Here is a 25,486-nt window from a genome sequence, read left to right as displayed (position 1 = left end):
TCTAGATCTGTTAGATCTGGCACAGCCAACTTTAGGTGCTATTATTGTGGAATAGAAGCACAGGTATCTCTGAGCAACAACAGCTCAACAACAAAGTGGCAGAACACTCAATCTCACATCTCCGAGTGCCAAACTGGGGATGCAAAAACATATAAATAAATTTTAAAAATTGGTTGTTCTCAGTTGCATCATTCACTATGGAGTTCCAAAAAGCATCTAGAAGCTACACCAGCACAAGAACTGTGTGTCGGGATCTTCACGGAGCCGCACACACTGCGATCACTGTGCACGATGGCAAACTTCGGCTGGAGTTGTGTAGAGCGCGTCGCCACTGGACTGTGGAGTAGCGGGAACGTTCTCTCCGGAGAGATAAATCACGCTTCGCTCTCTGGCAGTCTGGTCCATGAATCTGGGTTTGGCAGATGCCAGGAGAATACTACCTACCAGAATGCAACAGTGCTGACAGTACATTTGGTGGAGAGAGGATTATAGAACAGGGCTGCTTTTCAGAGATCAGTACCAGTGAAGTGTTATACTAACACTAAAGCATTTCATTTCATTTCATTTCATTTATTTAAGCATACAAATATGTTTTAAATATATATTATGTCAAACAGTATTGGACATTGGAGGAAGTTTGGGGAAGACCCTTTCCTGCTCTAGTGTGGCTGGGCCCTGGTCCATAAAGACAAGGTTTAATGGTCTGCGGTGAAGAGCTCCAGTGACCTGCACACAGCCCTGACCTCAACCCCCCTACTGAACTCCTTGGAATAAATTGGAACGTCGATTGCAACCACGGCTTGCAACCTCAAAAATGCTCTTTGAGTGAATGAACACAAGCCTTATTTGAAATGGGATGTCCAACAAAATTGGTGCGATGGTCCAGTATCCACATATTTTTGCCATATGCTGCAATTTGTTTTTTGTCATAGACAAAACGAGACACATTTGTCCCTTTTTGCTTTCGTGTGGTGCACCTGTGCTATCTACCTTTTAAAGAAACACCTCACCAAAGTAAAAGCCCATATCAGAGCTTAATGTGGGTTTTCAAAATTGCAGGTACCATCTCTAACATATTACTGAGGCCAAAAGAAGCAGATTAGCTGACTGAATCCAGCCATGGTGTATGTGGCGCTAATGTGCACCCTAACAGTGAAAAGTGCTGTGACAAGAGTTCACCACAGCATTTACACAAGATGAATGAATAAGGACCTTGCAGTCTGAACAAAACAACCAAAGGTGAAAAAGAGAAAAGAATTATGACGGTATCACCGATATAGCACATTACGCTTTCGTAATGCATTCGGAATAAGTTGGATTTTGTACCATTCTCATGTTTGTGAAATACAGACGGGCGTGTGCTATTATACACAGACGATGTATCCAGCTACTCATCTGAGCAGTCTTTTTGTTTCACCTCTCAGGCCATTTGTAGGGATAACAACCTGAACATCTCTGCTGCTTCAACAAGTATTCCAGGCTAGCTGTAATTACCATTACACAAGACAGGCAAAGGTCTAACTGGACATTCCCCACTGACATAAGGTGTCACTGTCTGGTTCTAAGCAGCCCGGACATGTTCTCTGGCCTCCCGACGAGGTTCCTTTTTGTCAGGAGGCTTGCTGTTTATGTTTAACACGGTAACCACTACTCACTCTCTGAAAGACAGAAGTTATATTTGTCTGTGCTCTGATAGCCGTTCAGCTTGCTCCCTGACACCTAGCAGAACCTCCTCTGACACGCGGATTCTATTGTAAATCCAAAGGTTTGTTAGCGATGGATCCCGCACTAAACGAGACAGATGCTAAATGCTGTGAGGAAGTGATCGAGATCCGAGAAAATGGCAAAAGATTTTTGTTCTTCACACTGAACGGTCTGAACTAACAGGGTCAGGTATTGTGGTAATGGGAGCAAAATGAGCCGAAGGGTATATGAAGCAGCCATGCAACCATATTGCAGTATTTCAGTTTTGGGAAAATGTGGTCAAATTAAAAAAGGTCAGAGAATCTTCTGGAACTCACAACCAACCCTTTTTTCTTTCCCAGAGTCAGCAAGTCCCTACTTCTCTGCAAGCTAATTTTGTCCAGCTACGGGGGGGCTTACTGTACACTGGCTGAATTCTTCAGAGTTAGACTTTGCATACTAATGGTGTCTGAGTGGAGAGATGCTTTCAGTGGACCGGAGCTCCATCTCCAAGCCTGCGAGATCCAGCAGCCCTCATCGGCGAGGCTGAGAAACCCACATGGGGGCTCGTTCATGCTTCCATGACGACGGAGACAGATGTTCTGACTCTTCCAACGTCTCATCTTGGGTGGGGCAGACAGTGGGGAAGGGGGAGGGGCTTGTGACTGCAATGACCTCGCCATCTGTCTCCCTTCGCACTCAGCCACTGAACACAGACTGTGTCCAAGACGCCTGGTCGCTCATGTTCGGGAGTCTGCGTACATTATGATCAAAGACATATAAACACTCACAGAAAAAAAAGAGAAAACTTCTAGAACAGTCCAATGGTCACCCCTCCGGTACGCTGCAGGGGTAGGAGCATTTTTGATCCCAGACTTTTATTTTTATGTAAAACATTTGGCAGTGCATGCTGTTCGTGTCTAGACAGCAAATATTTCAACGTTCGGGCCCAGGACAGAAGGTTGGCATGAAATGCAAGAAAAATGGTCTAAAATCTTTCAGAGACCGAAATACACTATATGGACTTTAATTATAATAGCAAGTGGTGTCTTTCCGAGATGGTATCAAATGTAGGCATTAGCACAGTTCAGCCAGTCTCTTGGTGACTTACACAGTATCGTATTCTAAAAATATACTGCATGCTATTGATTTTGCTGTCAGAACCTCAAGACAGAGACAGACCTCATTCAAGATGAAGAGAGGGCATATCAGTCCAGCCCAGAACAATCACAGCTAGTTCTAACTAAAACATCTCAAAGCTGAAAAACATGAGCGGGTGATTCGGAAGGTCTTGACCGCTAGCCCACGTTAGCCTCACGTTAGCCCCACTTTAGACTCATATTAGCCCCACATTAGCTCCAAGTTAGCTCCACGTTAGCCTCACGTTAGACCCATTAGCCTCATATTAGCCCCATGTTAGTCCCACTGGGAAACTGGGCCTTCAAATTTTTTTTCTTCTTCATGTTGTCATTTTTTGCAGTGACCATGGAAATCTTTAAGGGTGCTAATAAACAAATTATTATTATTATTATTATTATTATTATTATTATTATTAAGTAGTAGTATAGTAAGTACACACTAATAATAGTAGACCTTGCTCCCAAATGAACATCATGACATCATTTTAAAGAACAAAAAAAAGTATCTAAATTTTTAGAAGTGTATTTCATCACCGCTTCACTGTATGTCAGCTGACTTTATCCATCAGGCAGTCTGAGAATACTAGACCCCTGCTAAGCAGTAAACAAATCTGACTCTTCAGTACATTTGGAACGACACAAAAACAATACCTCCAGTAGATCCAGACGCAGCAGTGACCTTTCTGCCGAAGATCAGCCCAGATCACGATCACGAGCAAAGGGCAGAAACGCTCTCAGACAGCACTGCCGTGATGCGTTCACAGGTAACATAAAAACCACGAGGCGCTCGTGATTTACACACCATAGTTGAAATGTGGCAAGGGAGAACTTGAATTTGGTTCAGCGTGATGACAGCAAGAAAGTAAGTGAATCACTTTGCGAGATAAACGCGCTCATGTAACATTATTATGCAGCTGCAGAGTGTTCCCATACAGAAGTGCCCTTCGTTTTACACAGCCGGGGACGATCATGTCATTACGTTCTCACAGCTCCGCAAGAACAGACATGGCTTTGCCCTGGTGCGGAGTGTGAGGTGTATCCACAGGGACTCTCATCTCGAAGTGAGATCCCCTCAATTTACACATGCTGCCGTGTAAAAGTGCAAAAAAAAAAAAAAAACCCCCAATGAAATGGGTCATTTAATGAAATGAGTGTGGAGTAAAGGTTGGAGAAACATGAGGTCATCTTGATATTGAATGCAGAATTGGGCTTCGGGGAGCTGTCCCTACCTGCAGCCTTCCGTGAGCCGTGTCACGATTGCACTTGTCTGAGCACGCATGGATCAGGGAATGATCACATGATCACATGTGCGCTTGATGAGTTTTGCCACTTGAGTCACAAATCTACTGGCCAAACACCAAGGACAGGAAATATTGTTCAGTAATGAATGCGTTCAAACTGCAATTTTTAAAAACAGGTAAACCTTCAAATGGGAATTGTCTGAAAGTTCAAATGTCATGCTTCAACTTTAAATTGAGGCTAAAGGTTAAACTCTAACCTCAAACTTATGTACATTTCCTGTGGGTAAACAATACTGCATTGTCTAGTACAGAGTGCACCTAGAGTGCAACTGTACTGCAAAGGCTTATAAACAATACAATTAAGATTAACATTACATGAACTAAGATTCATTTATTTCACTATGCACTTTGCAGATACGAATAATGACAGTATATTAGACAGACATCTGCTCATTTCTATTAACCTAGCCAAGACACATTGGAGTTCGGACCATGTGAGCACGGACTATCTTCTCAGACGCCAACGCAATCAGCAGAAACTGGTGAGGTCCGTGTAGCAGCACTTCAACACCGAGATCAGCCGCTCGGTGTTATGGTTAACAGTCTGCTTGAAGTATTACTGTAAAACGGTTTATAAAGAAGAATTCATGAAGGTAAGTGAACTGGAACTAGACGAGTGAGCTGGCCGGCAGGCCGTTCTTACGAGGACAGCTTTGCTACATCAAGCACAGCAGTTTGAAGCAATTATGCTTCCGCTTCAGGTCTGAGGGTCTGAAATGTTCCCTCTCGTGCTGGGAAAGGACAATGATTATCCACATGCTGAATTACAGGCCTTCGACGTCTTATTATAATGAGACATTTCCAGGAGGGATGACGTGGCCAGATGCGCAAGCGTGTTATTAAAGCTCAGGAAAGTTCATTTTTTCATCTTTCTCTATGTGCCTATGGTAGTGTGAAGTGAAAGTTTCTCTGATGACGATCATCAGAGATGAGAGAGGGTTTGTTTCTTATCACACTACTTAGTTTCATGAGGCACTGAATGTTACTTTAAAGGAAACACGAAAGCTTAATTAAACTTTAACAACATTTTTCTTTTATGTTCGATGTTCCCCCAGATAATTTCAAACTTGCATTCAAAATTCAAGTCCAACTTAGCCAAGCAAAATTCAACCACTCACTCGAGAAGAGATCACAGTGAGGGCAGCCGCCGTGAAGGCCCTTGAGCAGTGGTGGGTGTGGCAGTGGTGGGAGGGGCAGTGGTGGGAGGAGCAGTGGTGGGAGGAGCAGTGGTGGGAGGAGCAGTGGTGGGAGGGGCAGTGGTGGGTGTGGCAGTGGTGGGTGTGGCAGTGGTGGGAGAGTCAGTGGTGGGAGGGGCAGTGGTGGGAGGAGCAGTGGTGGGTGTGGCAGTGGTGGGAGGGGCAGTGGTGGGAGGAGCAGTGGTGGGAGGGGCAGTGGTGGGTGTGGCAGTGGTGGGTGTGGCAGTGGTGGGAGAGTCAGTGGTGGGAGGGGCAGTGGTGGGAGGAGCAGTGGTGGACCTGGAGAGGCCTGACATTGAGCTGAGCTTACAGCCGGGGGGTAAACGGCTGTCAGGACACCACTGTCGGAGGGGCCAGAAGGGCCCGGATCCGTCATCATTCCCTGTGAAAACTACTCTCGGATTTCCCCCCACAATCTAATGAGGCAAGAACATTAAAAATGATAAAAGTCCTCCTCTGTATCACCACTCTCTTTTGTTCAATTCTCCACTCAACTTCAGGCCATTTTAAAATTACCCACAAAAACAAGACACCTTACGGCCTGTAAATAAAACGTCATGCCTCTCTGCCGCTGTGCTACGTACAGCCCACCTCTCTCTCCATCTCTCCTACTGCACCTCTCCCTCAATCTCTCCTACTCCCCCTCTCTCCCTCCATCTTTCCTACTCCCCCTCTCTCCATTTCTCCTACTCCCCCTCTCTCCATTTCTCCTACTCCACCTCTCCCTCCATCTCTCCTACTCCACCAACCTCCACCTCTCCCTCCATCTCTCCTACTCCACCTCTCCCTCCATCTCTCCTACTCCACCTCTCCCTCCATCTCTCCTACTCCACCAACCTCCACCTCTCCCTCCATCTCTCCTACTCCACCTCTCCCTCCATCTCTCCTACTCCACCTCTCCCTCCATCTCTCCTACTCCACCTCTCTCTCCATCTCTCCTACTCCACCAACCTCCACCTCTCCCTCCATCTCTCCTACTCCACCTCTCCCTCCATCTCTCCTACTCCACCTCTCCCTCCATCTCTCCTACTCCACCAACCTCCACCTCTCCCTCCATCTCTCCTACTCCACCTCTCCCTCCATCTCTCCTACTCCACCTCTCCCTCCATCTCTCCTACTCCACCTCTCCCTCCATCTCTCCTACTCCACCTCTCCCTCCATCTCTCCTACTCCACCTCTCTCTCCATCTCTCCTACTCCACCTCTCCTACTCCACCTCTCTCTCCATCTCTCCTACTCGTCCTCTCCCCCTGTGGTTTAATCACAGCGGTATAATCAAAAGCCTCGAACTCAGCTGCCTCATAATGAACAGTTACCATGGCAACTGGTCCTGGGGTATCATCACATGAAGGCTCGAGGAGGCCCATATGTTGTGTATATTTGTCCACCGACTTAAACTTTTCCAGCCACTCCCGAGGTGCCACTGTACAGGGGCCTGATGAACAACTTTCTTCACATGCACAGGGTAATGCAGTGGTGAGTTGACTCATAGCCCAGTAAATGCCTTGAGAGCCCTTCATGAACATTAATAGCAAGACAAGCTCAATCACTTTGTTACACACACACACACACACACACACACACACACAGAAAATAAATCAATGACCCTGAGAAGCCAAAAATGTATCAACCAAAAAAGGCATGAGTGCCTCATAGCTTAAGCTTAATTCATATTTGTGTGTGTGTGTGTGTGTGTGTGTGTGTGTTGTCTGTTGTCAGTGCGCTTAACCTCCCACTGTGAGATTACAGATTCCAAATCAGGGCAACACACATACCATATTTTTTTGCTTGTGGAACATCTATAGTTCTATGTATCTAGGCTAGCTTGTAACCATATTCTACAAATGCAACCTCGGCCTGACACCCCCACCCACATCCCCACCCCCACCCACGCCATAGTAATGATGAATATAAGCTTCCTCTTCACTGTAATCATTTCTGGAGGAGCTTAACGTGAGAATATCCAGATGTGTTTATGAACTCATTTGTTTAAGGTTTGAGAACACCCTCTCTGTCCAAACACACACACGCCATCTCGGTTCAACCATCCTTTTAAACACACACACACACACACACACACAATCACACACACACGCACGCACACACGCACACACACAAACACGCACGCACACAATCACAAACACACACACACACACACACACAAGGGAGGAAGGCCCATGTAAGCTATCAAAATGCTGGGTAATTCTTCATAAGAAGTGCTTCTAAGAATCACCAAAAACAAACTCCTGAAAGCTTGGAACATTCATGTATTTTCAGAACGGAGAGTTTCCATTAGGAGCGTTTTAGCAGAGCAGAAAAAGTTTCCATTAGGAGCAAGGATTTTGCAGGTTATCCATCAGACAAGGTCATGTGTTGGTAAACAGGAAGTGATAAGAAGTAAAAATGACTGGGGGCAGTCATGGCCTGGTGGTTAGGGAACTGGTCTTGTGACCGGAGGGTCGTGGGTTCGATTCCCAGACCTAAGGCCATGACTGAGGTGCCCTTGAGCAAGGCACCTACCCCCAACTGCTCCCCGGGCGCCGGGCTAGGGCTGCCCACCGCTCTGGGCACGTGTGATCCACAGCCCCCTAGTAATCACTAGTGTGTGTGTGTGTGTGTGTGTGTGTTCTGACTGCACAGATGGGTTAAAAGTGGAGGACAAATTTCGATTGGGGTGTAAAAATCACAATTGACAAAATATGGCACATTTAAATGCATATTTTGTTGTTGTTTGTTCACATATGGTGGCACGCTTTGAGGGAGTTCCAAGCTACAACAGTGTACCAGTGTACCAGGATACAACACTGTACCGGTTTCTCCAGATTCATAGCCACTCTGGTTGAACTAGCATCTGCTAATGTTCAACAGCTTCAGGACTTACTGAAGAGACAGCCGAGGTCAAGGAGGGCATGAGCAGACCGTGTCCCGCCCCTGAAAGCGGTGTTTTTACTGCCGGGGCCCTCGGTGAAGCACCAGGCGGTGGTTCAGCGCTACTGCACATCCCGAGCTTTGATGCTCAGAAGCTAACGCAGCTGCCCATTCTTTACAAGGCACTATTCACCAGGGAGACAAGGCTGTTGTTCACTTTCATTTGTGGTGAAGTCAGTGTGATGGCGCACACACACACACACACACACACACACACACATCCTCCGAACGCTGTTCAAGATGATCAGGAAATGAGTTGAAACATTCAGAGCTATGACAGAGGTGGCTGTTCACGCACCGCTAGGGCTCACAACGGTTTCAATCGCAAACAGCGGGAAAGAGTGTGAAATGCTGCTCCAATGTGTCTAACCGATCTTCGAAAAACACAAAAAAAAAACGGTACAACGTGGTGGCAACACGGTGCCTACATGTGGTGGATATTTATAGCAGTCTGTCATTGAGGCACGTTGTATCCGAGCTCGCTTAAAACACTCGATTAGCCTGCGGGCGTCTCACGTGTCCTCTCACGTGCCCTCTTGCACGTGTACCAACATGCTCTCCGTTCGCTCGCAATTTTCATTTTCCCTCAGCTGTTTGGATTCAATTCATCTCACATGCTGCTTTTCTCCTGATCTTCACTAATAATGTTCTGCGTTTCCACAGAAACGGCTAAGTGGGCATCCTCCACCTCCTGCCCACCCCCCCCCCCCCCTTCACCCCCACTCTCATGACGGCAAGAAGAAGGGGACAAAAAGGAGGTGCCTTAAGGGAATGGACAAGAGCCGAAGACACAGAGATTGTACAAAGGAGAGAGACAAAAAGGAGAGGAAAGAGGGGAAGGGACAGGAAGACGAGAGGAGACAGACTCATTTGCTTCCAGAGAGGCTCGTCATTCAGCCGGGCTGGCTTTGTGTCCAGTAACAGTAGCCGCCAGGGGCCAAATACAAACCTAGAAGACATCGCCTCTCCCCCTCAGAGGTGCACATGCCCGCACGCTCCCTCTGATCTTTTAGAAAAGCGCTCACAGCAGTCAGGAGCTTCTGGCCACCTTCATCTGTGACAGCGGACGAGGCCGAAGGAGGCTGAGATACACAAAGAGTAAAGACTGTGTGTGTGTGTGTGTGTGTTTGTGTGTGTGTGTGTGTGTGTGTGTGTGTGTGTGTGTGCATGCCAGATGTCCTTACCGAGACCCAGCTGTGTGAAAAAGCTCAGGGGGAAGTGTGTTATTTTCTCTAACACTGGTCTGATCGTAGCCCCCGTCGGGCTGTCTATCAATCCACAGCACCATGCCGAAGCCCAACCCACTCTGTATTCTAACGGGGCAGAAGCTCTCATTTCAACTCCCTGATACGAGGGTGCACTGCCTTCTCTTTAACAGGGTTTAAGGCACAAGAGGGGAGGGGCTCTTTTGTTTGAAATCTGGCCCCACTCGGAGAAGAGCTTAAAGAAGCATTTCTGGGCTTCAGAACAAACAGGAGTGTGATAAACTGTTAGTCTTTAACATAGCCATTGGGTGGTTGCATTTGATCTATTCTCATAAACCTTTCTGAATTACAGTCACCGGTCACTTAATTAGGTACACCTGTCCAACTGCTCATTAACGCAAATGTCGAATCAGCCAATCACATGGCAGCAACTCAATGCATTTAGGCATGTAGCCAAGACGATTTAAGTGACTTTGAACGTGGCATGGTTGTTGGTGCCAGATGGGCTGGTCTTAGTATTTTAGAAACTGCTGATCTACTGGGATTTTCATGGACAACCATCGCTAGGGTTTACAGAGAATGGTCCAAAAAAAAGAAAATATCCAGTGAGCGACAGTTCTGTGGGTGCAACTCCAATAACCATTCGTTACAACCAAGGCATGCATGTATTATGCGTATCTCTGAACGCATAATACATCGAACCTGTAGGCGGATGGGCTACAGCAGCAGAAGACCACACCAAGTACCACTCCTGTCACCTGAGAACAGGACACTGAAGCTGCGATTCACACAGGCTCATCAAAAATGGACAATGGAAAATTGGAAAAACATTGCTAATCTAATGAGTCTCGATTTCTGCAGCGACATTCGGATGGTAGGTTCAGACAAATCTGTAGCAACTGCGTGATGCTATCATGTCAATACGGACCCGACTCTCTGAGGAATGTTTCCAGTACCTTGTTGAATATATGCCAAGAAGGATAAAGGCAAAAGAGGGTCCAACCCAGTACTAGCAAAGTGTACCTAATAAAGTGGTCAGTGAGTGTATATTGTAACGGCATACGTGGTAACTGGATTGAAGAGTATGATGACTAAAAAGCTAAATAGTAAAATAGCAATTCTATTTTAGACGCACATCCATGGATTATGATCTCAAACCACTTCCTCTGTTTCACTGCTGACTCTGAAAATGTTCTTGGGCTATGCACAGAACTGCTCCCGGAGACCAGTCTTCCTGTAGAGTTTATTCTAGCACACTTCATCTGACACGTGACTCGTGTTCACATGCTCCGGAGGACCGTGATTACTCTGACCATGAGCTGGATGAACTCTGCTGATTGGTAGATTTCCAGGAGCCACGCCCCCCTTTTCTCATGCCTTAATACAGAACTCTGCTGTCACCAGGCACCTCACCCGAGGGACACGCCCACTGTCACACACACACACACACACACCCACACACACACACACACACACACACACACCTGTCCCCCTCCCAATCACCTGATTATTGACTGCTTGCAGCTGGGCCTTGTTTTGCCGCCTTTGTTATCAGCCTCTATTTAAAGCGCACAGGAACCGGGCCAGCGCTTCACGTTGCTCCACGTTGCTCCACGTTCCTGCGTGTGACGTACGCACCGCGAGTGAAACTGCCGCTATGCTGAACTACTGCCTGCCCTGTCACCTTTCTTTCCCCTTTTTTAGTTCTGCTCACTGCAGTGCTCCCTTCGAGAGTTTGTGTCTCAAAAAAGAATAAAGACGTTGTATTCCCACACCGGCGCCTCTCTCCCTCCTGGGTGACATCACATGTGAGGCGTCACCTTGCCAGAGACTACAAATCAAACAACACTCTGCCCTCCTGTTCCGCTCAGCCATTAATCAAATCGGGTCAATAGGGCTCGATCCGTCTCCGACGTCCTCGGGAAGGGCTAATGAATACGGTGAAATGATCGGAGCCAACATGGTTAAGGCTGCTAGAGACTCGTCAGCTTGTGGGAGGTTTGGGAGGGACAGGGGGAGGAGAAGATGAGGAGGAATTAGCTGTGGATGGATGTGGTCCAGGGAGCAGGCGTGGTTTTCTGCTCCCCAGGACGCACTACGATACATTAGCATAAGTGAGCTATTAATTTCTTCTGATGTTTTTACACACGTGCGTGTTCTCAGACACACACACAATGGTGTATTAGATATGGCTGAAGAACAGAATAGAGAAGGCGAAGGTCACTTGGGAAACAGTTTAGGACACAGTGGTGCTAACAGCTACCCCAACACCACATTAGGGGACACAACCACATTAACACAACACTAAGTTAAACAACTTCCACACATGTTCTGACGTTTCTCTCACAAACTCAGGAGAACAGGTACATTGGGAGTTTACCTGTAACTATACCCTACCAAGTTCGCAAATACAACAGGACACAGCAGAGAGTGTCTACATATGGAGGAGAAAACGTGTGAGACAAACCGTAAAAGAAATAGCACACATTTAACTCCTCAGAGCTTGGGTTAGCCTCAAGACAGCACTGCCTCACACACTGCAACAGCACAAGAGTGCGGACTGATTTCCCAATATAGACCGAGGCCAAACCTGAACCCAGGAACACTACTGTAAATATCCAACCATCGGCAGGCTAGAGCACTAGAGCAAACATTACGCCATTGACATAATGATAGTCAGTCTCCTCGTAATTAGCAACAACAGTATTTTTGCACAAGGTGCTCTTGTTTTCCCATGTTGTTTCCATGGAAGGTTTAATGGTCAGTGACCAGGGATAATTTACCTTCTGTGATTGCCTTAAGTCATTACTCTGCTCGCATCTGTTAGCGTTCGAATGGTTAATAGATTAATAGATGTTTAGAATTAGACCTCCCAGCCCTCAGTGCCTAAACGATGTGCCAATGCAGTTTGCTCTCCCCAAATCTCAGAGAAACAATCTAGTATCTAGCAGGGGCTTCTGAAGGAAACACTTGTGTCTATTTCCAGCAGTGCAGACAGATGCCAGTCCCTTTTCTTTTGCACTAGTGTCGACTGAGATGTTGTCACTTAGAGATGGAGATCCACAAGTACAAAACAGAGCGGTCCTAGCAGTCCCGTGAAACTGGATTCAATTCAAACATTAAATATGCGGCGCCTACATGGGACCTCTGTCTCGCTCATTTCAGCTACTTCCTGTGGGAAGACATTGGGAGTGTGGGTGGACGTACTACACACCTGTGAGCTCTCGTGCTCTCACTGAGATTTCGGTCTGCTCCCTAATCACAATCAGCCTGGGGATCAGTCTGGATTCATAGCAGCGGGCAAAACTTTGATGTGAAGAGGGCTGTGGCTGACCACACAGTTGGGGACTCCATAAACAAGCCCAAATTGTCGAGGTGTTCAGAAACACCTTCAGTATTGACAATGGGAACCAACCCACCAACCAACCAAACAAACCTCAAAGGATTTTACTTTTGTAAAGTAACGCCGACCTTGTAAAACCACATTAAATACGAGATGGTTGCATGTCTCTTTGAAAGAACAAGGTTTTATTTATTTGTTGTTGTTTTTTTTTTGCATCAAAATGCTTTGCTGATAAAAAGCATTAGCCTGAACAACATAAAGCCTCTGACAATCAATTCGTCTTCTCACTGGACAAGGCCCTGCTCACGAGGTCACCTCCATGTTACACGCACCTGCACACCGCCACTTACCAACATGAAACACTGCCTGAGACCGACTAATACTAATCTTTATAGATCTATACCAATGTCACTGCCCACAAATCATGTGACCTTTCCTCAACCTTAGAGCAATGAAATACGAGATGCCCGCACGCATGTGAACAAAATTGCACAGTATTGATCGAACTAGGAGTTGATGAGTTGTTCCCAAAACGAATCATGTCCTCCATTTGAGATATGAGCCCTCTATTGAGACAAAAGTCCTTCATTTCCCCTCTACTGGACCTTCTGGTCTCTTTCATCTATGCTGACAATCTTTCTGCTGGTACTATACTGGAATAGTGTGTGGGTGAGGGTGGAGGTGAGGGTGGGGGTCGAGGATGTGGGTGAGGGTGGAGGTGATGTGTGGGGGGAGAGGATGTGGGTGAGGATGGGGAAGCGGATAAGGGTGGGGGAGAGTGGGAGCGAGGGTGAGGGTGGGGCCAAGGGTAGGGGTGGAGGCGAGAGTGTGGGTGGGGCCAAGGGTAGGGGTGGAGGCGAGAGTGTGGGTGGGGGCGAGGGTGTGGGTGGGGGTGAGGATGTTCATTCAATTAGATCTTTGAAGGAACTAGACACCCCCATGATGATATGCTAGCATAAAATCTTTTTACAGAAACACTTGGCGGTGCTCCTGAGGAAATGGCATCAACGCCACACACACACACACACACACACACACACACACACACACACACACACACACACACACACCCATCCTACAATATGCTTTAATATGAAAAACGCATTTATTAACTCAGGTATAGTGTTATTTACTACAGTATTGCATAACATAATGAAGAATCCCACAAAGAATGTAAAATGACTTGTGTGTTTGTTTCAAACACTGATTTCCATACTTATATATATTAGTTCCTACTAATAACCCCAGCCAAGAGTGTAATCCCAGCCTAATGTATAATCTGGCTCAGTAATCTGTCAAAGAAGCAACAAGGAAGCTCCACATTTATCAATTCTTCTAAACCTAAACCGATCATCTCTCCAATTAGGAGATTAGTGTTCGTTTAGTCATTTAGATTCAGTTTAGTTTCTCTCTTTTGCTCTCTCTCTCTCTCTCTCTCTCTCTCTCTCTCTCTCTCTCTCTCTCTCACACACACACACACACACACACACACACACACACACACACACACACAAGGGATGATATATGTACATGGCTGGGGCTTATGTAACGTTCAGTGATGTCCTTGTTCTGGGGCGGAGGAGGTTACAGGACGTGGCATCTGAGGGTTGTAGATGAGGGCCGGGTCTGGTGGACTTACCGCCATGTACGAACCCATGGAGAGTGCAGTCAGAAGGTCCAACCAGGTGGATGAGACTCGACTGGCTGAATCCAACAGTGTAGGGCTCTATTGCACACACGCACACACACACACACACAAACAAACACATTACCATTACTGAACATAATGAACAGAAGACCTTTTCCCTGTACATCTATTTCCACACAGAAATGTTAAATTGTCTTTATGAAATACATGAAGTGAAGTAATCCAGAGAAAATGAACTGCTGCTGGAAACGCATTAGCAAACACCATGAAGAATCCATTTTCAGAAATAAATGATGAAAAACCATGCACTTTGACACCTTAATTCAATACTAAATTAGACTTATCATTATTTAAGTGTGTAAAAATAGATACATACCTTTTGTTTGCCTTTCTGTGGGTGTCAAGAGAAGAAATGAAGAAATGAAACATTATTGGGCATTTTCTGGGGAACTAAATTACCAGCAATGCATGTAATAATGTAAATTTGTTATGTCAAAACAGCCAATAAATGAATTGCTAAATATTAAATATTATTGTACATAACTGCTAAGATGCAGAATCAGATTTATCTATAATCTAAGAACACAAGTATTATTAATATGAACCAGCAACTCAATTATACTATCAGCCAACTGTGGAGCTGGTATCGAGGCTCTATGTATGCATATGTAAGGCGTGTCTATGAATATGTAAGACATGCACTCATATTTAGAATATATTTCGAATATATTTATAAAATTTAAACTGATCCCTTCCTACAAGTTTTACAAGCACATTGATCTAATACATCAAACACTCGAGAAAATGTGAGAACATATATAACCATTTTACAACAATAAAATACCTATGCGAAAATGCCGATACCTTGTTAGCTGTGTAACAAGCTAGTGAGTGCTAGCGTGCTCTATGAGCGATGGACATCATTTCACATACTTTAGCAGATGCAGTAAAGAGAGGAGTTACCAGGAACAGAGACTGGAACTATGACCTCCCCGTTTCGCTCTCTTGTCTCCATTCGTTCAAATTTCTGGGCCTCGTACCTCTTCTTACCCAGTTCCTCCTGATCAGGGTCTGCGTACTGAAACGGACACACACAAACGCACATTGTGTAAAACAACAACAGCTGTGATAATTGTTCAGCTGACTGATCCATCACACACACACACACACACACACACACACACCGCTTATTAGCTATATTGTGCTTGAGAAACAATATTCAGTCCCAAAGGATTAACCAAGGGTTAACTCCTGATGTACTCCATCCTATAACATCATCTACAGCATGTGTAAAAATGTGGAAGACAAAACGTGTGGAACATAAAGACTACATTATACATGACATAAAACCACCCAACGGGAAGTGGAAGACAGAGGCTCCAGTCGGTGTCCCTAAGGTACAACCTTGCACAGTGTGCTTTGTGACCGCCGGCAGTGCGGGCATACCAAAAACAGGCCCGGCCATATGCTGGGGAGATTACATAAGGTAGCTCGAAACCATTTCATCTCACCGCGGCCAGAAACCAAGACAAGAAGACACACACTACAGCTTAGAACTGTCAGACAACAGTGGAGCTGGAATCGAAGCTCTGTGTATGCATATGTAAGGAGTGTTCATGAATATGTAAGACATGCACTCATATTTAGATTATCGCATGCATATGTACAGTATAGTAATTATACATACTGTGGCTTTGAAACAAACAAATAAAAGTGTTGTGCCATCATTCCCTTAACGTTTAATGATTTTGTTACATGTTTTTATGGACAACACAAGGTCAGAAAAAATGTACAGCACCTCACTGTACTGCATCAGGAGATTACCATACTGATTGTGCCCCGCCCCCTTATGAATGCTGCACGTTTTGCCAAAATCTGAAGGAAACCGTGGACATTCTTCATGTCAAATTCACTATTTTCTTTCTTTTGCACATTGCATCTTTAGACTTGAGCTGGCCCGTGCTCTCGAAACACTGCAGCCACCAGAGATTTTGCGGATGTATTTTTTTCATTTTTCCAATGTCAAGCTTCAGTTTAGTTTGAACGTACAGTATGTGATGAGGTTTCAGACACAGAGGTTGGTCTGGTGGCGTAGGACACAGCCCATGTGCTAAAAGAGAGGTTTGCTTTGTCTTATCTATTCCACCTTCTGAATTTATTCAAATTCAGAAACATTGACCTGCTGAGGAGAGGCATGACTCCTTACATTACTATGACCATGACTACTGACTAGGAACTCTGATCGCAATAAGCTGGAATTTAATTACATGTAACTTTATCGGTCTGTATTCCTATAGTTTTATATAGCTTTAATCAAATAGTTAGATATGTCCCGGACGGGCGCCATGATGGACCTGCCGGTGTCTTACCTCAATGGGAGGGACGTCAATGATTCTGTCCACGTTTTGAAGAGACAAGGGGACATACCACAGCATTGCCTTGTTGGTGACCTTCCTAGAACCTGGGGAGAGAAGCGCACGCCTTAAACCACGCTGCATGTGGGCGGGGTTACAGGTCAAACCATGCTGCCTGTGGGCGGGGTTACAGGTCAAACCACGCTGCATGTGGGCGGGGTTACAGGTCAAACCACGCTGCATGTGTGCGGAGTTACAGGTCAAACCACACTGCATGTGTGCGGGGTTACAGGTCAAACCACGCTGCCTGTGGGCAGGGTTACATGTCAAACCGCACTGCATGTGGGCGGGGTTACAGGTCAAACCACGCTGCGTGTGGGCGGGGTTACATGTAAAACCATGCTGCATGTGGGCGGGGTTACAGGTCACACCCAGCAAATGGAAAGGTAGATGACGATCAAGCCTTTGTGTACATAGTGATTTCCTCCATATTTTCTGCTTTCTGAGCCATAATTTCACCTACAAATATTTAAAAACGAACAAGCAGCTCTCAGTAAAGACTTTCGGCTTCACTCAGGGTCTTCCTAAAAAAGTCTTCCAATAAACGTCGAGCAAAGTGGGCTGCTAGCTGCTCGGTGTTACTTTTGTTGTCATGGAGACCTCGGCATCTCCCAGCGAAGCTCTTCGTCTCTCTCTCTCTCTCTCTCTCTCTCTCTCTATTTCTCTTTCACCCTCTCTCTCCCTCTCTAAAGTGCAGGCTAGGCTATTTTGGGCAGGCTGCATTTATGTGGCAGTAGAGTGATTTCAGGGAAAGGGAGCAGCATGCTAGCACCAAGGCCCGTTGTTATTAGCCATTCACACAGGAGGACTGCAGTTTGGCTCCGTTAACTGGAAACATTACATTTAAACTGCAAGTATTAGCAAAAAATAAAAATAAATCAATAAAAAATGGGCATAAAGGGATAAATGTAAATGAGAATAATAAAATGTCATGCATTAGAGAATCCATCCATCAGCTTGTGGAGACACCTAGTGCTCTGGCCATTATATACTATGATAACTGAGTGCACCTAACCTGTAAGACAAGAGAACAACTGGGTGGCATATATGACGATACATAAAATAAGTGATGAAAGGCAATTTCGGTTCAGCATCAGTTCATTTTCTGAGGCTAGCAAGCAGAACGCACTGAACAAGGCAATTACATTAATCTCTACAGAACGAGACACTGTAGGCTGAAAATCAATGCACTCTACAGACATATAAAATGTAATAATCTTACAATCCAGCTATTTTATCAATCCGTTCATGAGATTTGGGAAATTTTCTAATCTGCATACCCATAATGGCAAATAAATGTACATGTTCAGAACCAAGCAGGTGTGAGAGTCCCCAGAAAGCATTGCAACCCACCCGTAGCCTTAACGATCTGCAGCTATATGTCACGAACAGAAACAAAATGTCTTCACACTTTATAGAAGGAGGTCTCTGAAAAGACCCTTGATGACACATCTTTTCACTCTCTCAAAACAAGGCAACGTGAATCGCCCCAACCATATTATGGGATTTCCATAAAAGCATCTTTCACAAGCTACCACACATAATATCCTACGATTCAAGGAAGTTCCAGCGCTGGTTGAAAGGCCACAAGAATCTTAAGGTGCCGACCACCAGTGCATTTAGCAAAGACTAACTAAAGACTAATGAAAGGGATGGACTACTGAAATACTCCTGAAACACTACTGAAACATTTCTCGTTTCTTTCCCTGCAAATGATTAGAGCATGAGCCGAGACCCACTGTACAGAATCAGCGGAAAGTGAGAGATGAATTCTGACAGGCCGCGTTTGGGAGTAGCATTTGCATTTTACAGTCCGCGCGAGGCATGCAGGCAGGTTGCCTTGGCAACCACGCAGGGATTCTGCCGCTACCATGGTGAGGGGAGCGGGTCCCTCTAATTGGTTCCCAGAGCAGCTTGTACTCAGCTTCCACATATGAGGGACGTTTACACGCCTTCAGCACGCTAAGGCAGGATGGCCAAAAATAGCCCGGACGCCGGACGTTCAGGGGCGGGAGACCGGCTGGCCTGTCCCGCCGCTGCTCGACCTGAGGGAGCATCTCGGCCTTCTGCCAATCGTCACAGCGGCCTTTCACATGGAAACGTCACGCGAGGAAAGTTTGAAAAACTTTACTGAATCCCAAGAAAGCGAGGGGAAAAATAGGAATTGTGTGTGCAGCTGTGACTAATCTCATCATTAGAGAAGAGACATGAGAGAGGAAGTGAAGCTCTCAATGGCTCCCACCATCACACCGTTAACTCCTTCTACTTGTTGTTCTCAAATATTAAAGTGAATGATAATTCTTCCTTTCCCTCCTGGTGGGACCTTTGTGAAACGATGAGTTTCAGAGATCAGGCGTCTACGGTGGCCCACTAGGGAACCAAAGCCAGGCATATGCATTTTTAAAATCGTGCTGATTTTACTGACAAACGAACCATTGGGAACAGAGTCTGCGTGAGCCGTTGAATGCCATTTCTAAGGAGAACGGAGGCTCAAGCTAGCGCTGGTTTCTGAGAATGAGTGGCCTAACAGGTAGTGTGCATGGCCAGGACACAGAGACAACTGTGAGCCTGTAAAATACGTTAGGACACTGGATCACCGTCTCAAGAGTTTCCATAGTGATTGCCAACCACTTGCACACTACTTCACATTTGTGAGAATGTTCACCAGTGTCTTCCTGATGCTGGAATGTTCACTAGTGTCTTCCTGAAGTTGGCATGCTGGTGGCCAATCTTCATTAATTGCACCAGTAAGAGTAGAGTGTGAAGGTTCAATTAGCAGGGTAAGAGCAGTTTTCCTCGAAATATTGCAATGAACAAAACATTATGGGTGACATACTAGAGTTCAAAAGAGGACAAAATGGTGTGTTGGTGCAAGTCTTTGTGATGTATCAAGAGCCACGGTATCCAGGGTAATGTCAGCATACCACCAAGAAGGACAAACCACATCCAACAGGATTAACTGTGGATGCAAGAGGAAGCTGTCTGAAAGGGATGTTCAGGTTCTAACCCGGATTGTATCCAAAAAACATAAAACCACGGCTGCCCAAATCACGGAAGAATTAAATGTGCACCTCAACTCTCCTGTTTCCACCAAAACTGTCCATCAGGAGTTCCACAGGGTCAGTATACACGGCCGGGCTGCTATAGCCAAACCTTTGGTCACTCGTGCCAAAGCCAAATGTCAGTTTCAATGGTGCAAGGAGCGCAAATCTTGGGCTGTGAATAATGTGAAACATGTATTGTTCTGTGATGAGTCCACCTTTACTGTTTTCCCCACATCCGGGAGTTACGGTGTGGAGAAGCCCCAAAGAAACGTACCACCCAGACTGTTGCCCAGAGTGAAGCATGGGGGTGGATCAGTGATGGTTTGGGCTGCCATATCATGACATTCTCTTGGCCCAGTACTTGTGCTAGATGGTCTCGTCACTGCCAAGGTCTACCGAACCATTCTGGAGGACCATGTGCATCCAATGGTTCAAACATTGCATCCTGAAGGTGGTGCCATGTATCAGGATGATAATGCACCAATACACACAGCAAGACTGGTGAAAGATTGGTTTGATGAACATGAAAGTGAAATTGAACGTCTCCCATGGCCTGCACAGTCACCAGATCTAAATATTATTGAGCCACTCTGGTGTTTTGGAGGAGCGAGTCAGGAAACATTTTTCTCCACCAGCATCACGTAGTGACCTGGCCACTATCCTGCAAGAAGAATGACTTAAAATCCATCTGACCACTGTGCAGGACTTGTGTGTGTAATTCCCAAGACGAACTGAGGCTGTATTGGCCGCAAAAGGAGGCCCTACACCATACTAATAAATTATTGTGGTCTAAAACCAGGTGTTTCAGTTTCATTGTCCAACCCCTATAGTTAGCCTGGGGTACAGTAATAATTAGCACAAGCTCTGCTGAATGTGAATGTGTGGTCATTAGGGAACTGTGTGTATGTGTGTGATGGTAAGATGACTTTTACAGCTGACTCGATGGTCTGTTGCGACACGGTCTCAATCTTTGGACAAAGCCCTCAGAAAACATTATTTAACCTCTGTACACAAAGTTTTTATAAGCTCCTCAACAGGGCATCTGACCTTCAGACCTCAACTACAACAACTGTTCATACTGTCCACACACACACACACACACACACACACACACACACACACACACACACACACACACACACACACACACACACACACACACACACAGCATAATGCATTATACAGAAATGCACTGGGCTCAAATTCAGACCATTTAAGGCAATCACTTGAGCCTTTGATTAAAATTCGTCTTCACAAATAAATCTCCTTCAGTAACTCACACTACAGTTATGCACGTTCTAAAGAAAGAAAGTGCAAAGGTCACCAAGCTTGCTCTCTCAGGAACGTTTTTATCAGATTTACTCTACTTTGGCGGCTCCTTTCGCACTGAAAACAAGACGCTGTGCTTAAATGTCATATTCACAATGAATTCGGAATAAATCTAAAACACACACTGTCCGACAAAGTTCCCGTACTTCCAACTCGCCATGTCTGAAAAAGCTGAACGCTGGAGACTACGGGTGTGTGTTGCACCACTTCAGTCTGTCCTTGCCATTTACAAACCCGCAAAATACCACAGAAAGCTTGTGTCGTTTGTCATTGATAGGAAACACAGTTTTACAATGACACAAAGCAAAATGATTGGTTTAAGAGCATTTAAACAGTCACTGACTGTCAGCTCAGTGTTTATTTGCATTCATTTAGCATAAATTAATATATTAGTATGTGCTAAATGTCAGCGTATTTAGTGTATACCATGACTGTATGCATTGTGCCTAGTCGTGTGTGCATGTGTGGTAGGAAAACTAAGGGGAATAGATGGAGATGAGAGCCAGGCTACCCTGTAGCCACAATCATCAGGGCCCCTGCATTCATAGGCAGGAGACCCCAAAGGAGTGTGAGTGAGACGAGGCTGACAAGATCGTCCCTGACTTAGTGCACATGTATTTGTGTGTGTGTGTGTGTGTGAATCATGTGGTGGCCTGAAGCCCACCCCCTACCAGGCTCACACACACACACACACACACACACACACACACACACACACACACACACACACACACACACACACACACACACACAAAAGTTTATACACACATTCTTCAACAGTGAGGGCTGTGTGCGTCATTCCAGGGAACAGAAGTCTACAGGCAGTTTTTCTCTTCAAAATTTTACTTTCACACACGGTTTCCTTTTATTGGTTTAGTTCCGATCTCCTGGACTGGTCCGCTATAGTATGAATATGTATTTACTTAAGAGGCGAACATACACATGCGTGTGAACATGCGTGTGCACGCGTGGTGTCGCAGGCGAATGCGTGCGTGTATGTCCGTGGTGGTAAACACAGCTCACCTCCTGCGCTCAGACAGAGAGAACTGCTAGTGCAGTGCTAGCGGGTCTGAAGGCCCAAGCGTTCCTGCTACACTGAAGGGTGATGCTGAATGTACATGACAGAGCCACAGACCCGCTCCTCACGTACAGCAGGAACCTTTAAAGGGGCTACGCAAAATCAAGCGGGGACCACCCAATAGAACAGTGCAGAGATGGTTAACGACCTTTTAAAATCGTGGGTGCTGTTATAGTGATGGACCATAATGTACTTATTTACACGTATAACTAGTGTATGGTGAAAGGGTACACTCGCTGCCCTAACACAGATATTGGTACAATGTTTAGAAATCTTAAACAATACAATATTAATAAAGGCTTAAAAGTTAAATATCGGTTTATATTATGCTTCAGAGAAATGTGACATGGTCTCTATTTCTCAGCATTGGCATGTGGTGTTTTACAGGTTGTAACTTACTGAATGAAATCTGGTTTATATAAGAATATCTGTGGTGTTATAAGATTATGTGGTATAAAATGTTTTGTGGTCCTACAGTTATTTATAAAAATAAAAATGTTTGAATCTCCACTAACCAAGGCCTCCTACTATGTTCTATGTCATAATAATAATGTGGGCCAAATTTCAGTTATGACTTTCCAACTAAGCACAGGGCCTTGTTTAAGTAGTGGAAAATCCATAAATCATAGTCTGGAACTGAAGTCTGATAGAAAAGTCCATTTAGGAGGAGACTTATTCCAGTGTTGCTAAACGCCCGTCAAATGTCGTCAGCGTATGACTCTGTTAGCTAGCATGCCAGCGCCTTGTTATAACTAGTCTGTAAAACAGATCCATTTTACTGTCACCTGGGTAGTCTGTGTTTACAGGACCTAAACGCTGTCCTGAAAGCACTACGTCAGCCTGAAGACGTTAGCACTGCTGACGGAGCATGAAGTAAGCTCAGATACGTTTGTAGCATGTAAGAGTGTGTTAAGCCAGTTCTCCTTGCTTTCTGCTGTCATTGTCATCTCTTGTTGTACAAAGCGTCCCTGTGGTCCTGCGGTGACACCGCCCGCCTTAACGTATCTGTGTCATGACCTCCGCCCTTCACTCCGCCGTCTGCGTCCGCAGTGCGGCTCATCCCCGCCCGCTTCCTTGACAACTCTGTTGCTGTGGTAACACCAAGCACCTTGGGGACACCTCTTTTGTTTTGTCCTGATGCGTTTCCTGCGCCCTCCCTTCTTCGTCTTTGCGTGTCACCGATCCATTCTCTCCCTCAGAGAAGTACCTCTCAAGGTAAGAATTCGCCATTTCTAGGACAGCTTGCCCACCTCGCGGCTTCAAATGGGTCTATGTTTAGGCTCACGACATATTCGGGTTGAGCGTAGGGGGAGAGTTGAGACTGGGGTTCGCTCGCATGCTAGTGCACAATGCTCTGGCCCCATCCCAGGACGAGGTCTGCGCAAGGAACTGTGGGCTTTTCTCAAACATGCCATGCTTTGTTATAGCAGCGTGATTTCAAATAAGTTTAAAATAAGAGTTGAGAGGAGCAAAGGACGCCACTTCTGTCCACCTTTGTGTCCATGTTGTCCATTCCAATCATTTTGCTCGTGGACAGGATTTGGACAGGACAGGACACACGACCAACTGTTTGGGAGAACGCTTCACAAGTCGTGTGATTCATCCGCCCACATGCACGTTTATGGATTTCTATACAAGATTGCCAGTGAGAGGCAGTCACTGGCAAACCTAGCTGCAGAATTTCCGCCAGTCACGTTCTCTTCAGGCCGAACTGTACCTTCACATTCAAAGAGTTTTGTGGGTCAGATAGTCCAGAGAGTTTTGATAGGACAGAGGCCCACATTCAGCCTCATTTGCATTAGCTGATGTGGGCGGGGCCACATTACCCTTCCGTACAGCTGGCTGGAAGAACCAATCGGTTTTCTGCATGGATATTCAGCATGTTTGCAGGCAGTTGGAAGTGTACATTTTGTAAATGTGCCATATTTGTCAATTGTGATTTTTTTCACCACAATCGAAATTTGTCCTCCGCTTTTACCCATCTGTGCAGTTAGAACACACACACGCACACACACACACACACACTAGTGATTACTAGGGGGAGTGGTGGGCAGCCCTAGCCCAGCGAGCAGTTGGGGTTAGGTGCCTTGCTCAAGGGCACCTCAGTCATGGCCTCGGGTCTGGGAATCGAACCCACGACCCTCCGGTCACAAGACTAGTTTCCTACCACCAGACCATGACTGCCACCAAGTGGAGTTGTCGACGGCCTTCCACCAAACTGCAGCCGAGTGCGGAAAATTCAAGTGGTTACTCTGTCTTGCTCAGGCAGAATCTGGTCAATGTGTGTGTACAGCTATGTTACAATGGTCTTAACTGTAATGTAGACATACAGTGGGGAAAATAAGTATTTAGTCAGTCACCAATTGTGCAAGTTCTCCCACTTAAAAAGATGAGAGAGGCCGATAATTGACATCATAGGTAGACCTCAACTATGAGAGACAAAATGTGAAAAAAAAATTGAGAAAATCATTTTGTCTGACTTTTAAAGAATTTATTTGCAAATAATGGTGGAAAATAAGTATTTGGTCAATAACAAAAGTTCATCTCAATACTTTGTTGTATATCCTCTGTTGGTAATGACAGAGGTCAAACGTTTTCTTTAAGTCTTCACGTTGGCACACACTGTTGCTGGTATGTTGGCCCATTCCTCCATGCAGATCTCCTCTAGAGCAGTGATGTTTTGGGGCTGTCGGCGGGCAACATGGACTTTTAACTCCCTCCAAAGGTTTTCGATGGGGTTGAGATTGGGAGACTGGCTAGGCCACTCCAGGACTTTGAAATGTTTCTTATGAAGCCACTCCTTTGTTGCCCTGGCAGTGTGCTTGGGATCATTGTCATGCTGAAAGACCCAGCCACGTTTCATCTTCATTGCCCTTGCTGATGGAAGGAGGTTTGCACCCAAAATCTCACAATACATGGCCCCATTCATTCTTTCATGTACACGGACCAGTCGTCCTGGTCCCTTTGCAGAGAAACAGCTCCAAAGCATGATGTTGCCACCCCCATGCTTGACAGTTGGTATGGTGTTCTTTGGATGCAACTCAGCATTCACTGTCCTCCAAACATGACGAGTTGTGTTTTTACCAAATAGTTCTACTTTGGTTTCATCTGACCATATGACATTCTCCCAATACTCTTCTGGAACATCCAAATGGTCTCTAGCAAACTTCATGGATATG

General features: G+C 45.6%; 1 protein-coding gene across 3 annotated transcripts in view; it reads right to left on the bottom strand.

Moving 5' to 3' along the window:
- Positions 1–25,486, bottom strand: part of acot7 (acyl-CoA thioesterase 7) — a 50,933-nt gene that overhangs the window by 18,171 nt on the left and 7,276 nt on the right. For all 3 annotated transcript variants that reach the window (XM_076989033.1, XM_076989032.1, XM_076989034.1), the window contains exons 4-7: positions 16,812–16,903; positions 15,406–15,520; positions 14,819–14,833; positions 14,434–14,520 (exon numbers count right to left, since the gene is read on the bottom strand). In XM_076989033.1, coding sequence (XP_076845148.1) covers positions 14,434–14,520; positions 14,819–14,833; positions 15,406–15,520; positions 16,812–16,903 — 309 coding nt within the window. The remainder of the gene's footprint in view (positions 1–14,433; positions 14,521–14,818; positions 14,834–15,405; positions 15,521–16,811; positions 16,904–25,486) is intronic.

Source organism: Brachyhypopomus gauderio, unplaced genomic scaffold (assembly GCF_052324685.1).
Source record: "Brachyhypopomus gauderio isolate BG-103 unplaced genomic scaffold, BGAUD_0.2 sc65, whole genome shotgun sequence".
NCBI lineage: Eukaryota > Metazoa > Chordata > Actinopteri > Gymnotiformes > Hypopomidae > Brachyhypopomus > Brachyhypopomus gauderio.
This window is presented reverse-complemented; position numbering and strand designations above follow the sequence as displayed.